This window comes from Bos indicus x Bos taurus, chromosome 5 (assembly GCF_003369695.1).
Source record: "Bos indicus x Bos taurus breed Angus x Brahman F1 hybrid chromosome 5, Bos_hybrid_MaternalHap_v2.0, whole genome shotgun sequence".
In the NCBI taxonomy this organism is placed as follows: domain Eukaryota; kingdom Metazoa; phylum Chordata; class Mammalia; order Artiodactyla; family Bovidae; genus Bos; species Bos indicus x Bos taurus.
Window position 1 is genome coordinate 93,724,742 of NC_040080.1, and position 13,887 is coordinate 93,738,628.

At 55.5% G+C, this 13,887-nt stretch overlaps 1 protein-coding gene across 3 annotated transcripts in view; it reads right to left on the reverse strand.

Moving 5' to 3' along the window:
* Positions 1–12,914, reverse strand: part of MAP3K12 (mitogen-activated protein kinase kinase kinase 12) — a 15,373-nt gene extending 2,459 nt beyond the window's left edge. Inside the window, exons 1-11 of one of the 3 annotated variants that reach the window (XM_027543014.1) lie at positions 12,730–12,914; positions 4,171–4,652; positions 3,650–3,833; positions 3,267–3,458; positions 2,834–2,992; positions 2,521–2,679; positions 1,712–1,820; positions 1,347–1,456; positions 1,104–1,220; positions 848–985; positions 48–672 (exon numbers count right to left, since the gene is read on the reverse strand). In XM_027543014.1, the coding sequence (XP_027398815.1) occupies positions 48–672; positions 848–985; positions 1,104–1,220; positions 1,347–1,456; positions 1,712–1,820; positions 2,521–2,679; positions 2,834–2,992; positions 3,267–3,458; positions 3,650–3,833; positions 4,171–4,615 (2,238 nt within the window). In that variant the 5' untranslated portion in view covers positions 4,616–4,652; positions 12,730–12,914. Of the gene's footprint in view, positions 1–47; positions 673–847; positions 986–1,103; positions 1,221–1,346; positions 1,457–1,711; positions 1,821–2,520; positions 2,680–2,833; positions 2,993–3,266; positions 3,459–3,649; positions 3,834–4,170; positions 4,653–6,745; positions 7,425–12,729 lie in introns of those variants that run through there. The other 2 variants (XM_027543015.1, XM_027543016.1) reach the window with 2 other exon arrangements.
* Positions 12,915–13,887: the final 973 nt, after the last annotated feature.

Below are 13,887 nucleotides of genomic sequence, written 5' to 3' on the forward strand. Positions count from 1 at the left end.
ACAGTGGAGAGAAGGGAAGGGGAAGAGGTCAGGCAGCATCCATTTACCTGACTTCGGGTGACAGCAGCCCTGTACAGCAGTGCGGCTGGGGTCAAGTGCTGGGACCCAGCCCGGCTTCCTCCCCGTCCCGCCGTCCCTTCCCTTCCAGTTCCCAGCAGCCCTACACTGTCACCAGGTCCTACTGGTGGAGGCGGCTCCCCTTTGGCTCCCCCTGGTGAATCCGGGCTGGTGGAGCCAGGTGCTGAGCCCTCGCTTGGGGGCGTGTCTCCCCGGGCTGGAGGTGGTGAGCCAGGATCCCCAGCTCCCCCTGTAGCCCCCCGGCCCCGGGCTCCCAATGCTGCTGACAGCAGATCTGGCGATGATGAAGACATCTTTCGGAGCAGGAGATCATGGTGGAGCCCACGGAGGGCTGGAGGGCAGGCTTCCCAGGCTGAGGGTCCCCCGCCTAGCCCCACGGGGCTTCCTGGTCCCCCAGGTTCATGGGGTGGCACAGCTGCACGAAGCCCAGGCAGGTCCCCACAGCTGCCCTTGGCGCTGGCCTTGCGGTGACGAGTCTTGCCACGGCGACTCCGTCCTGGTGAGGGGGGGCCCTTAGCACACCCAGGAAGCCCCACCCCACTCAGGGCTGCATCTAGTTTGGGTAGCAAAGACTCAGTCTTGAGGATATCTGGCCTGGTGGGAGAGGGAAAGTGCAAGTTGGAGATTTAACACATTACTTAGGCAGTAAAAGGCACCTCTCTCCCACCTAAGTATCGTCTTCCTGGCATTCTTGAGCCCTACACCTGTCTCTCCAGCACCCCCTTGCCATTCTGGAACCGTGGCACTTGTCAACTCTGGTTGGTCCTACCTTTTGCTGTGGGGCGACAGTTTCTGTGGGACATTCCTCTTCTTGATCAGTTTCTCCATCGTGTTCCCGTGCAGCAGGCCCCGGGAAGGGTGTGACTTCAGCAGACCTGGACACCGCCGCTCTAAAGCTTGCTCCCTCCTAAAGACAAAACGCCTTAGGCATGTGACGAGGGAGCTGGGCCAAGGCTCAGTAGACTCTGGGAGTCAGGTACAGCTTCAGAAGATGGGAATTGGTGCGTGAGGGTGTGTGTGGTTACCTGAGTAGCTCCCGTTCCTTCAGCTCCAGCTGCAACATAAGGGCATTAAGTTCCATGTACAGGTTGTTGGCTCTCTCCAGTTTCCGCTCATAGTGTTCCCTAATGTCCAGGGCATGTCTGAAATGGGTAGAAGTGTTCAGAGGTGAGCTGGCTTCATCTGCTGCCATCATTTATCCCAGTCTCTGGGAACCGCTCTACCAGCCCTGCAGTTGGTGAAGTCACCTTGCCAAACACAGCACGCACCTGAGCTCCTCCCTCCTCCGCATCACCAGCTCCTCTTCTAGGCGGTGCAGACAGGTCCCTTCTGACTTAATTTTTTCAAAATGCAGCTTTACCTCTTCACGCCACTCTGCCTGGGGGTGGAGAGACATTTCGCAGTGAGGGACATCCCTTTACCTGTCACACCTGTAGGTGCCTGTGCTGCTGCAGACTGTGGTGTGTGGCAGCAAAAAGGATTGGGGCACGGGATCAACCAAGACAGGTCCCAGCCCTTCAAGAGCTGATCTACCCATCCCCAGCCACCCTTCTTCCCAGCCTCCCCTCAAAGGGTATCATTATCTCTGCAAAGAGAGGGAGCCGGGGCATTCATCTTCCTCTCCACAGCACACCTGGGACTTAAAGTAAGTCTCCTGGGGTGTGGAGAGTACGTCGGCTGAGGCAATGTCCAGATGCAGCAGGATCTGTCGGAATGATGGGCGGTTTCGTGGTTTGCTGTTCCTAGATGGAATAAAGTTTGGGGGCGGGGGGGGAGGCATTTCAGGAAGGAATTAGAGCACCCTTTCCCAAAGTGTGTCCTGGTCCTGGAGAATCCAACCCTAGAATGTTTGCTGTGACAAAAGGATTCCCTGGTCAACTAGCCAGGACATGTTACAAGCTGTCTGTAGTACGTCAAAGTCCTGCAGTAAGGAAACCTATTTAATCCTATCTTGCAACTTGTTTGCCAAAACAAACCTTTTTGAGTAACTCCATTAAAAAAACACTTTGGGAAATGGCTTAGTGAAAAATTAGAAATCTCCCACCTTCCTCCACGGTCTAGGTTCCAAACAAGGATGCAGGGCCCTGGCCTTCCAGGGAGTGTCCTGAGGCAGTCTACTTGAGGTCTAGCCAGCCGTGCTTAGCGGCTGTGCTGGGCCTGCACTGGCACTTCATAAGCACCCTCTCTATCAGATGCTGCTGTCCCTATTTTGCAGATAAGGAAACAGGTCACACACACCCCTGCAGACTACTGGTCTCCCCAGCTCCTCTCAGTTCTTTATCCTAGCGCCCCTGATCCACACTCTGAGTCCTAGGGTCTTGGAGAGCCGTATCTGGGAGCCCAGTTCCCCTTTCCCTGTTGAGGATTCTGGGCCTGGATGCCCGGATCCTGGGTGCTGGCTAACCATCATCCATACTCCCTTGCTTCCCAGGTGGTCCTTACCAGCACTGGCGAAGCAGGATTTTGAAGCCGTCTGGGCAGCTGGAGGGCACAGGTAGATGGAGACTGTTGCTTCCCACACCCCAGATGATGGCTGAGGAATCTACGTCTTTGTAGGGGATCTCACCAGTCAGCAGCTCCCACAGCACCACGCCAAAGGACCTAGGGATGAGAGGGGACAGCACTTTGGAGGAGGCCCTCCTCCAGAGGCCCTGCTCACTGCAGGCTCATCTCACTTGCACTCAGGCCCTGGAACAACCCTCTCCCCACCCACCGCTGGCCACCTGCCACCTTCAGTCCTCAACCTGGCCCTCACCAGATGTCAACCTTCTCAGACACAGGTTCGTTGCGGATCACTTCAGGGGCCATCCAGGCTACTGTCCCTGCAAAGGACATCTTGGTGCTCTTGTCACTCAGCTCCTTGGAAGTGCCAAAATCGGAGATCTTCACCACATCGTCGTAGGTGATTAGCATGCTGGTAAAGAGTGTAGTCAGCTGGGGTCCGCGCCCCTCCACGCGCCTCCTCTAGCTGCAGCAACTCTTACTGTTTGAAGTCGTTTGGGACACCCGGAAATGGAGGGCTTACCACAGCCTTCTCAAGATAGGGCTGTCACTTGGGAAGGGTTTCTGACATGGCCATGTGGACTTTAGGACAGGGTCTGAAAGCAGGGAGATGGCCACACTGCCCTGGGTGGGGACACCTATGGGAGACTGCACAGGCGCTTCTCCCTGCTCGCTCGCTTACTCACTTGGGGGACTTGAGGTCCCGATGGATAATCTTGTGCAGGTGCAGGTAGTTCATGCCACCGGCGATGCCCATGGACCAGTCAACCAGCAAGGAGGGCGTGACGGGGCGGCCAGCCCGCAGCACCTCGTACAGCTGGCCCTGGGCGCAGAACTCCATGAGGATGCAGTAGCAGGGAGCCTGGGTGCACACACCCCTGGGGGCCGAACACAGTGGGATGAAGGCCTCAGCCATCCCAACAGCCCCGTGCTTCACACCTGGTACCCCCTTCCCAACTGTGCCATTTTGATACCCACTTCAGGAAGATCCCTTGCTACCCAAGTAGGTCTCTGCCCTCAGAAGAGTGCGCTGAGGGGAGAGTACCACGGCCCCTGCCCTGGACCTTACTTGAAGGTGATGATGTTTGGGTGCTTCAGCTTTCGCAGGTGCTTGATGTCAGTTTCCTTCAGGTCCCGCACCTTCTTCACAGCCACCTCCTCCCCATGGAAGCGCCCCAGGAAGACGGCGCCCTGGGCCCCTGAGCCCACCCACTGCAGGTCCAGGATTTCCTCAAAGGGGACCTCCCAAAGGTCTGTGGACAGGAGGCACAGTGCCATAGGCTCAGAGAGCCACACTCAGGGCCTTGGGGTGGTCAGGCACTGGGGAAAGCCTGGGGTTGGCTGAAATGACTCAAAGAGGGTGAGGTAGAAAAGCAGCTAAAACAGGCCAAGAAGGTTAGATTTGAGGGGATGGAGGAAATGAAGAGGTGGCCTAAAATAAAGCTGGGGACTCAGCAGCTGATGGACAAATAAGGGGCGGGGGCTGGGCTCGGGGGGGTGAAAGGGTCATCGGGCGACTTTGGTGCGGCTGTCCAAACACATCTCGGGCTCAGGGAGACGGGAAAGGGCCCCCTTATGGACACAGCCTACCTTCCTGCTGCTGCTTGTGCTCCGTGGAGTAGGCTTTGCCGATCATGGTCCACACAGGGCGCAGGCAGCCGAAGAGGCCCTCCAGGAAGCCGCTGCCGCTCTGGCACTGGAGCCGTACCTCATCCGCTCGGACCCTGGACGCCCGACTCTCAGGGGACCCAGTGGCTCCCCCTGGGCCCCCTGCATCCTGCTCGTGGAGCTGCAGGACACTGTTGGCAAAAGGCTCAGGGGGCGGCTCTCCACCTGGGGAGGGGCTGGGCCCGCCCCCGCCCTGACCCCCGAGTGGCACTACGTCTCGGAGTACACACTGGGTGGGCGTCAGGTCCTTCTCGGGGGTGCAGTCGGAAGTGTCTGGGTCCAGCTTGCGCATGGATGCCTCGCTTAGGGTGGACACGAAACCCCCAAAGGAAGGGGAGGGTGTGCGGGTCTCATGGAGGCAGGCCATGGCCTCTGGGCCCCAGTGTGGTGGTAAGCGGTGGGCCCTGTGGAAAAAGAGGGAGGAGCTGTCAAAGCCCCAGGTGCCCAGCTCAGGTACATAGAGGCAGAGGCACAAGTTGGGGAGCTGGGCACACAAGAACACTCCTAGAAGTAACACATATTTTAGCTTCAGGTACCCATCTTCCTCCAAGTTTCAGCTGGGACCCATCTTGGGGAACCTGATACACAGGCTTCCTCTCTAGCATCTATTAGTAACATAAGTCTTCCTTCAGTTCAGTTCAGTTCAGTTCACTCAGTCATGTCTGACTCTTCGCGACCCCATGAATCACAGCACGCCAGGCCTCCCTGTCCATCACCAGCTCCCGGAGTCTTCCTTACTCAGGTATATAGGCAACATACCTAAGTATCACTCTCAGGCGGATACAGCTAACAGCCCTGCTCAGGTAGATACTGGGGAAGTATGTCCCAATCTCAAGTATGGTAACAGACTAGATCCCTTCTCCCTGTAAGAGTGCTGTAACTCACCTCTGGAAAACATGTTTCTTTCACTTGAGGCTCACATGCACACGAGTGTTGTATTAGGGTCTTTCAGATACACAACTTTTACTTTGAGTCTCAATCTTACACATGTTAACAGTACATGCAGGCCTCCCTCACACCGAAGCAAAGACAGATGACACTGCTCAGACTCTGCCGCTCAGGCACTCTCAATGACATTTCCACCCCTCCTGTGTACATGTGATACACCTGGGCCTCACACTCATGTACTCGATATGTGATCCTGCTGAGAGTCTTATCCTAAGGCACACTCAAGGCTCACAACTGGGTCTCTCAGGTGCTCACAGCTACACACCTGGGCTGATCCAAGCAACAGCTGATCAGCTCTGTGCCCAGCACAGACACAGAGGGAAAAAGGTAGAACTGTCCGAGGAGGAGGCAGAAGCTGTCAGGGCAGGCTGTGTAGCCTGCTCGCTTGGTCCCCCCTCTCCACCATCCCCCCACCTTGTCCCTCCCATTAGTCCAGCTGCTCCCTCAGGGCTCACTTAGAGAAGGGCCTATCTCCTTTCCTCTTCATTACTCTGTCCCCTACTACCTAGCTTTCCAATCAATGGAGATTTGTCCCAATTGATAGCTGACCTCAGCCAAGCTGTATCTGAGCCTTGATTTCTCCAACTGCACAAAAGGACAGACTAGCTATCGTTCAGGCACAGCAGATTTTTCAGCCTGACGGAAGTCATCTCATCTCCCATCTCCCACATCATCTTACCAGTTACCAGATTCTGAGAGGTAGGGATTTCGGAGGCCAAAATGCCTCTCTTAACACTACTCAGTATAGTAGCGTCCCTCCTTGACCCCTTGCACCGGAGCTTCTGAGTCACTACTGGAGAGGGGTGGCAGGAATCTACAATAAAAAGGACTCCCTGGGTGGGGATGTATGCACAGAGAGGCTTGGCACCTCTGATGGGCTCAGCTCTTGTAACAATTTCCAGGCCTCTCAAATACCTAAGTGTTTAACAAGCACCTGAGGTGATTCTTATGCCTGGCACATCGGTAAAGACCAGAACCAATGCCTTACTAATTTCTCCTCTATTCCACATTACTGCCTTAATCCAGGCCTCAGTAGCTGTCACGTGACCTAGGACAACTGCCCCTTGAATGGTCTCCAAGTTCTTCCAAGATCCCCCTCCACCCCATTCTCCACCCACCCTTTAGAAGGGTCTTTCTAAAGCACAAATTGGCCTTTTGGAGCTCCCCTTTTCTTCAAACCCTCTAGTAGCCCCTCCTTGGTCCTGTAGCCTCACCTCCATGCTCTTGGCCCCTCCCCAGCCTCATCTTCCATTGCTGTTCGTACCCAGGCCCTACTGAACTGAGCCTGTTCCCAAGGTTCATCAGGTGTTTGGGCCAGGGCACCTAATGAGAATGGCTCACACTTATGGAAAGCTGCCGCCCATATTAGCCTCTGTTATAGGTCCATTAGCTTATTTAATCCTAAAATCTCTTAAATTAGGCGTCTAAGTTACTCTCATTTAACAGAGGTATTAGAGGTCTTAAATAACCTGTCCTAAGTACTTCAGCTAGGATGAGGCTCCAGCTCAGTGCCCAGTCGTTCTCAGTCTGGAAGGCGCTTCTCACATACCATCTGTTGTCCTCCAAGTTTCACTTCATCCTGGAAGTGCCCCCCCCCCCCATGCTCTGAGTTAATGTCCAGTCTGAGCTGTGCTTCCTGCATGATGGCTCCCACCATCCTGGAGGCACAGTACAGTCGGGCGTCCTTTGAGAGCCTGTACTCCTGAGAGTGACGACGCCACACGGGATCCCAGGGCTTCCAACAGCATCCAGAGCGCATGAAGGTGCCCAGTTAGGTGCAACCACTGTTCTATGCATCCGAGGATCGTCCTAAGGACCACATGTACTAGCTCCCTCACTCCTCAGAACTCTCCAGGGAAGGAGGTATTATTATAGGTCTCTTTACACTCTTGAGAAAACCGAGGCTCAGAAAGATGAAATCCCAGCCTCCGGACCCCCAACATATCCTGCGAGATAACGGCGGCTTCAAGGAGTGAGATGCACATAGTAAGACAAACGACAGGCCAAGCAACGTGCCAATTCGCTGGAGAACGTCCGCGGGAGGACCCGAGGGCTTTTGCCTGTGCCTCCTCAAGCCGGCCGCCCCTTTGGGGCCGCTGAGAACGAAGGCTGGGGCTCCCGGCACTCCGCCCGGGCGGGTCTGCGGGGAGGGCTGGCGGGACTGGGGCGCTCAGACAGCTAGAAGCCAGAGTGAGGGCGGTTCGCAGCGGAGAGGAAGGGGTTACGGCCCCAGCGCCCCCTCCCCCTTCCCGACCTCCTTCCTGGCCGTCACGTGGAAAGGAGCTGGGGGCGGGGCGGGGGCCCGGCCGTGAGAGGAGGGTGTCCGGGAGGGGACGCAGCGGGTTGGGGGAAGCGCTGGGCGCTGCGGCGTAACCATGACGACTGGACCCGAGGCGGCGCGTGAAGTCACCGGGACAAGATTAGCCCGGAGTCACGTGAGCGGCGACCGCGGGGGTGGGGCCGCGCCAGGGCCCCGCCCCTGACCTGGGCTGGCCCACGTGCTGGTTGCGGGCTCGCAGGCAGGGACCACCGACCAGAGCCAGTCACCGCCTCTGCGTCCCGTCTTCCCCATGTCCACCCCCGTCCCCGAGTGCAGCGGAGAGAGAGCTGTGGTGGTGAAGAGAGGGGACTTGGGTCGGCATTGGGGGTGCGGTGCCATAGAGAAAGCAGGAAATGGGAAAACGGGGAGACTGGACAGGAGAAAGGGCGAAAGGCAGACCAGAAAAGGAGGGCCTGTCTAGCTGAGAAACAGAAGAGCGTGAAACACTGGGAGAGGCAGTCCTAAGAAGGATGGGCTGAAAAACTGATTTGGGAAGCAAAGGACACGGAAAAAGGAGCTGAATGAAAGGGGATTGAAAAACAGGAGATCTGTGCCCTCCCTGATTCCTTTCGTATTTAGAAGCTGAGTTCTGAGTAGGTACAACACCTGGCTTTGTAAAGGAATTTTTCAGCTTTCATCTGGTGTTTGGCAACCAGGAGGCTTAGGCATAGAGAGGGTGACACGCTCCACGACACTTGAAGCCGATCTTCCCTCCAGCTGCCCAGGCCTCCCCAGGGGCCCCTCCTGTATCCAGGGCCGGCAGCTGGGGAGAGAGAGAAGCCATTTCACCTGTTTGTCTTTTCGGGCAGTGGAAGAAGCTGAAGAAGTAGTGGATGGGACCAAAGAAAAGGGAGAGAACCTAGCCAGGCTCAACCCACCCTTTCCTGGTTCTCAGGCTAATGACAGCTCTTCCAGATTGACCTGAAGGAGTGAGTGTGGTGTGCACGTGCGTGTGTGTGGTGAGGGGAGTGGAGGTGGCGGAGCTGAGGCCCCAGGGAATTCTAGTGAAGGAGAGATTCCTCTCTCCTGGCCCACACCCTCTCTGTGTCCTTTATCTCTGACCTGCCAGCTGTGTCCCACTGCCCCCCAGCTGGGCCCTGGCGCCGAGGCTTTGGAGGGGGATATCACGGCTAGGAGCCCCTGGCCCAGACACCCGGTCACCCGGGGGGAGGGGAGCTGTCTCCCTGGCCATCAATTATGCAGAGTGTGGGGGAAGGGCTGGGATGTGACGGGAGCGGGTGGACCTGTCAGTCATTCTGTCACCCATGTTTATCAAATGCTCACAGTGCAGAATTCTGCTTCAGATTGGGTATGGGGCAGAGTGGCCTGTAAATTATGCAAAAGAGGCTCTGTGGGCACCGGGGAGGGGGGGGCCCAGATCAGTTTCAGGTACCAGATTCTCTGTTTGCTGGTGGTACTGTGGGGGCAGGGAGTACCCCCCCCCCCAACCTTGGTTCTCCTGCCTGAAAGGCTGGAGGCCTGTGGCAAGGCAACCCTTTAAGTCCTTTCTCTCTCCCTCCTGTTTAACAGCAGAATGTCAACGCCAGGCTGCTTGTCTGGCTGTCTTGGGGGTTCAGTTGAGAGGCCAGGCCATCTGTCTAAGTCTTGGGCTCCCATAATGAGCCCTCGCCACTGTCTTGGACTCTGTTTTGCACTCAGGAAAGGGAGGAAGATTCCCCATCTCTCTTGAGTGGGGGTGTAAGGAATGTCTTCCCAGGGAAAGGAGCCCCAAGACACTCCTGAGAGAATAAAGGACTCTAACCCCTCCTGGCCAAGGGTCCTGGCGCCAGGGTTATTCTCAGCTGGAAAGAACTGTAGCTTGTCTGTTGTGTCCTCCTGAGGGGGGAATGCTTTCCCCTGAGAGCCAGGGTAAAACTGGAGATCACCGCTATCTCCAGGCCCCCAGGCTCACACAGGTCCAGCCCCTAAACCTCTAGCCAGCACCACTTCTTCCGGTAGAGTGGGTACCGAAAGGGCTGGGAGGGAGCAGTACTACTTAGGAAAAAAGGAACCAGCTTTGGATTTGGAGAGATCAGAACTAGAACCTTGGTTTTGCCACGAATTAGTTTAAGGACCATAATCCCTCTGAGATTCCCACCCCTACCTTATGGGGTAGTGAGGGCTAAGTAAGATGATGTAGGGAATGCCATGAGCACAGTGCCAGGCTCCTGGCTTTGTCTTTCTGGTTGGCTGGACACCAGGTCTTTGTAGATTCTGGAGTCTGGAGAGGCCGTCTCTTCTCTCTGGTCAGAAGGGAGACTTGGGTCTCCAACCTTCTATTTCCCCAGGACACAACTTGTTTTCAGGTCCCAGGGGAACCAGGTCCCAAAGGCAGTGGTGTGCTAGAGGCCCCCCGTCCTTCCTCTGCAAATCCTTATGTCCCACCTCCTCTGAACTGAGGGGGAAGGCCTCCTTCTCTGCACCCTGTCGTCACCCCATGGCTCTCGTGGCCCAGGATCACCCCTCAGCCCTACCGTTAAGATGTGAGGGGAAGGGGAGGCAAACAGCAAGGTATGGTGGCTCATAGGGGTCCCTGCTACTCAGGACTTCAGGTGAGCCTGGAAGAAGTTCTGTGTATTTTTAACAAATTGTTCCTGAGCCGGGTGCTATTGAAAAAGATATGGAAGGACAGATAGAAATGTATAACCATTGCTAAGTAGATGGAATTGTGGGTATTTTTATTAAGAAATTTAAAAACCTATTTTAAGTTGAAAAAGAAGAAATGAAAATTACAGAATGCCTATTATTGATTTCTGTCACCCAGCCTTGGACAGTAAGACAGGGAGGGAACATGGATGACCTGAGAAGCAGAGTGGTCTGGTTGAGGGCCTGCCTCTGCTCTTGACCACAGTCTCCAGCTGGGTGACCTGGACTACGAGACTTTTTTTTGGCCGCGTGGCATGAGGCGTGTGGGATCTTAGTTTCCTGACCAGGGACTGAACTTGTGCCTCCTGTATTGGGAGCGTGGAGTCTTGACCACTGGACCATCTGCAAAGTCCCTGCCTGAGACTTAACAAACCTCAGTTTCTTCATCTCTAAATGGGGGCTCACTAATTCACACGGTGGCAATGCAAGCTATTATGAGGGTAAGAACACAGGCTCTGGGTCAGACAGACCTGGATTCAAATCCTAAACTCTTTGGCCACTGATTTTTTGATTTTGAACAGATTACTTAACTTCTTTAAGTTTCAGTTTCCTCATCCCTAAAATAGAGATGATGATCACACTACCTCTCAGTATTGTTATGAGTGGTATTGAGATAATCCAAATAAAGTTCGTGGGCCTGTTACCTGGCATACAGGAAGCTCCCTATAAACATTAGCATATGGAAAGGACCTAACAAGCAGCAGTAGGTTTTTATAAATGGTGTCCCTTCCCTTCTTTCCCCTGTCTGCCTCCTCAAAGCAAGAGGCAGCGGGGAAGGTACAGATGGAGAGTTGGGTAAACATAGGGGATAGAAAAGGGAGTAAGGAGAGAAGGAACCAGAGGAAGATCCTTAGTCTACTCTGGAGTAAGCGCCCCTGCCTCCTCATCACCTTTCCCCAACACACAGCTGCCCCTAGTTCTTCTGGGAGCAAATGAAGCAGACAGACCAGTGTCTGTGGCCAGCTATCGTGAAGCTCCTGTGTCCCCTGCTGGTGTCATTTCCATACTATTCTCTGTTCTGCCCCAACAGGGACTCCTGAAAGGGTTGATTCCCTAATCCTTTCTCCCAGCCCAGCAGGGCAAGGTGGGACTGCCTGTGCTAAGTCACAGGGCGAGTCCATGTAGTGGGTACTAGAATTTAGGGTCCTCTTCCTGGCAAAGCCAGAGTAGCACATCATCACCTCTCGGGGAGGAACCTACAAACAGCAGTTGGATTTTAGACGGGTTCTGCCTTCCTTAGCTGGAAGGACACCCAAGAAGTCCTGAGCCACTTCTTTATGTAAACTTGACTCTCCTGCCTGTAACTGGGTTGAATTACAGGGTGGATATTTAGTTGCTTGTTTTCACAAGTGCTGGAGTTAGTGTCTCACACCATTGGTCATCCCAGCATCCCGCAGTCCCTATAGTGAGTGAGTGGATGGGCTGCCCGGCTGGAGAGCGCAGAATTTTTTTCCACCCTTAAGTGTGAGATAGGACAGAGCAGGCCCTTAAGCTTCAGAGAAACTTCAGTGTCTGGACAGGAAGACCCAGGGCTTTTACTCAGGTCCTTTCCTTCCTGAATCCCTGCTACTTGCCTTCCCTAGGTATGACCCTCTGGCTGAAACAGCAGAACTCTCAAAGCCATGGAGTCCATTCTGTGAGCTGGAAGGGAAATGGTGTTTAGAGGGAGGCACTGACTGTGGCTTGAGAGGACCCTGAGTGCAGGAGAGACCTCGTGTGCACCCCTTCCTAAGGCCCTGACCCACTCTCCTCCCAAGAGGGAGCTAAACGGTGGGACTTTTCCTTCAGTTCTAAGGGACACCCCACTATTTCCTTCCATTGTCCATGCACACTCTGACCCCTTAGCCAAAGCCGTGGTTAGAGGAGTTTTAACTCTGTGGAAAGGATTCTTGCTTATTTTTAGGCCAAGGAGTTTAAAGAGTGTGTAGGGAAAAGGGAGGAGGTTCATGAAAGGCCTGGGCTGGGGAAATGGGTTAGAGGAGCCAGAGCAGATGGAGAGATGGAGAAGGGAGAAAGCCATATATGGATGGGGGAGGGGAAGATGACCATCACCTGGGCATCCAGGAACAGGTGCTGTCTGCCTATAATCCTCAGGTCCAGCCTGCAAAGTGTGCCTGTGCGCGCGCAAGGGGTGGGGAGGGGGAGTGAGGGGCCTATGAGGCCTTGTCCTTCCTTTCCTTTCCTGTGGGGCCGAAACTCTTCCTCCTCCTCCTTCCCATTCCCTCTTCCTGAGGGTGAGTGGGAGGAGAGGAAGATGTTCTCTTGCCCGCTGTCCTTTAAGTCTGTCCCCCAATCATCCCCCTACCCCCACCCCATACACTCCTTTCCAGCTTTGGAGGCCCTTCACCTCCAAGCTGGGCCGCGGCGTCCCTCGGCTCGGCTCCCCTCCTTCCCATCCCCACAGGCGGCGGGTCCAGGTCCCCAGTTCCTCCATCCCGTCTCAGCATCCCCGCGCCACCCTCCCCACACCCCTCCACATCTTGCGTCCCGACCCTCCCTGGGACCTGGATCCCAGGACCCAGACCCATCCCTGCCCCCCACCCTCCACAACTCGGCCCGGCTCTCACCTCGGGGGCTCCGCGGCCGCAGCACAAAAGGCGGCGCTGCTGCAGCTCGGCTCCGGATGCTGCTCCCGCCTCCTCCTCCTTCTCCTCCTCCTTCCCGCCTCCCCCCGCTGCCCTCGACCGGACCAGGGGCGCCGTCACAGGCGATGCTCGTGAGGTGTCCGGGTGCACGGGTGTGTCAGTTCCAGCTTTCTCCCCCCACCCCCCGACCCCAAACCCCGTCCTCACACGGCTTGAACTCCCGCTCCTTCCGAGGCCCCCGCCCCAGGCCCCCCGGGACGGACACGCCCTGAGCGGGGGATGCTGCGCTGGAGCCACGGCCTCTTAAAGGAGCCCGCTGCTGCCATCCGGCACGCTCCAGGCTAGTCCCTGGCCCGTCTGGTCCTCGCACCTCCCTGCTGGCGGTGACCTGGAGCGATCCCACCCCCGACCTTAAGCCCTATGACCGGTCTTATAAGCTCCCTCCTATACCCTGAAACAGCAACCCCTCAGATGGGAACCCCCTCCTCCGCTCAGCGCTCTTGCATCGCTCCCCCTGTCAAACGATCTTGCCTGTCTTCTTTTCCCTAATTGCCACCACTCCGGGTCCACCAATTGGAATCCACTCAGCTCAACGCCCCGTCCCTTTCCAGTGTTCCTGGATGACCCCTCGTTTTTATTCCAAGATTCCATCGGACCTCTAGCCCCGCACGGAGCAAGCCCATCTCGTCTCTGACCCATTCCCAGAACCCTCATTAGAGTCAGACATTTTTCGTGATTTCTTTCCCTCCAAGGTCACAAAAATTTCCCTACATCTTTCACGCTAGTGGCTGAGACTTTGGCGAGGAGGAAATGGAACTCTGGGACCCAAAAATACGGGTTCTGTTCCGCACAGATAAGTCGATTAATCTTAAGAGGCCAGAATTCTCTCTTGCCCTCTCTTTAGCTGAGACCCGGGACACATGGCAGAGGGAATAAGACCACTATGTGCCTTAGTCCTTCTAATCTTGTCCCTTATAGCTCGATTCTCAGGCCCCGGAGGGTATCTCGTGGTGTAAGGGGAAAAGGTGTAGGTCCATTCTAAAAAGGCTTTAGAAAATAAGCGGAAATCGACAGCCTGCAGAATTAATGAGAAGGGTGGTGAAGGACAACACAGGAAAAAGAAGCAGGTTCTATAAGACG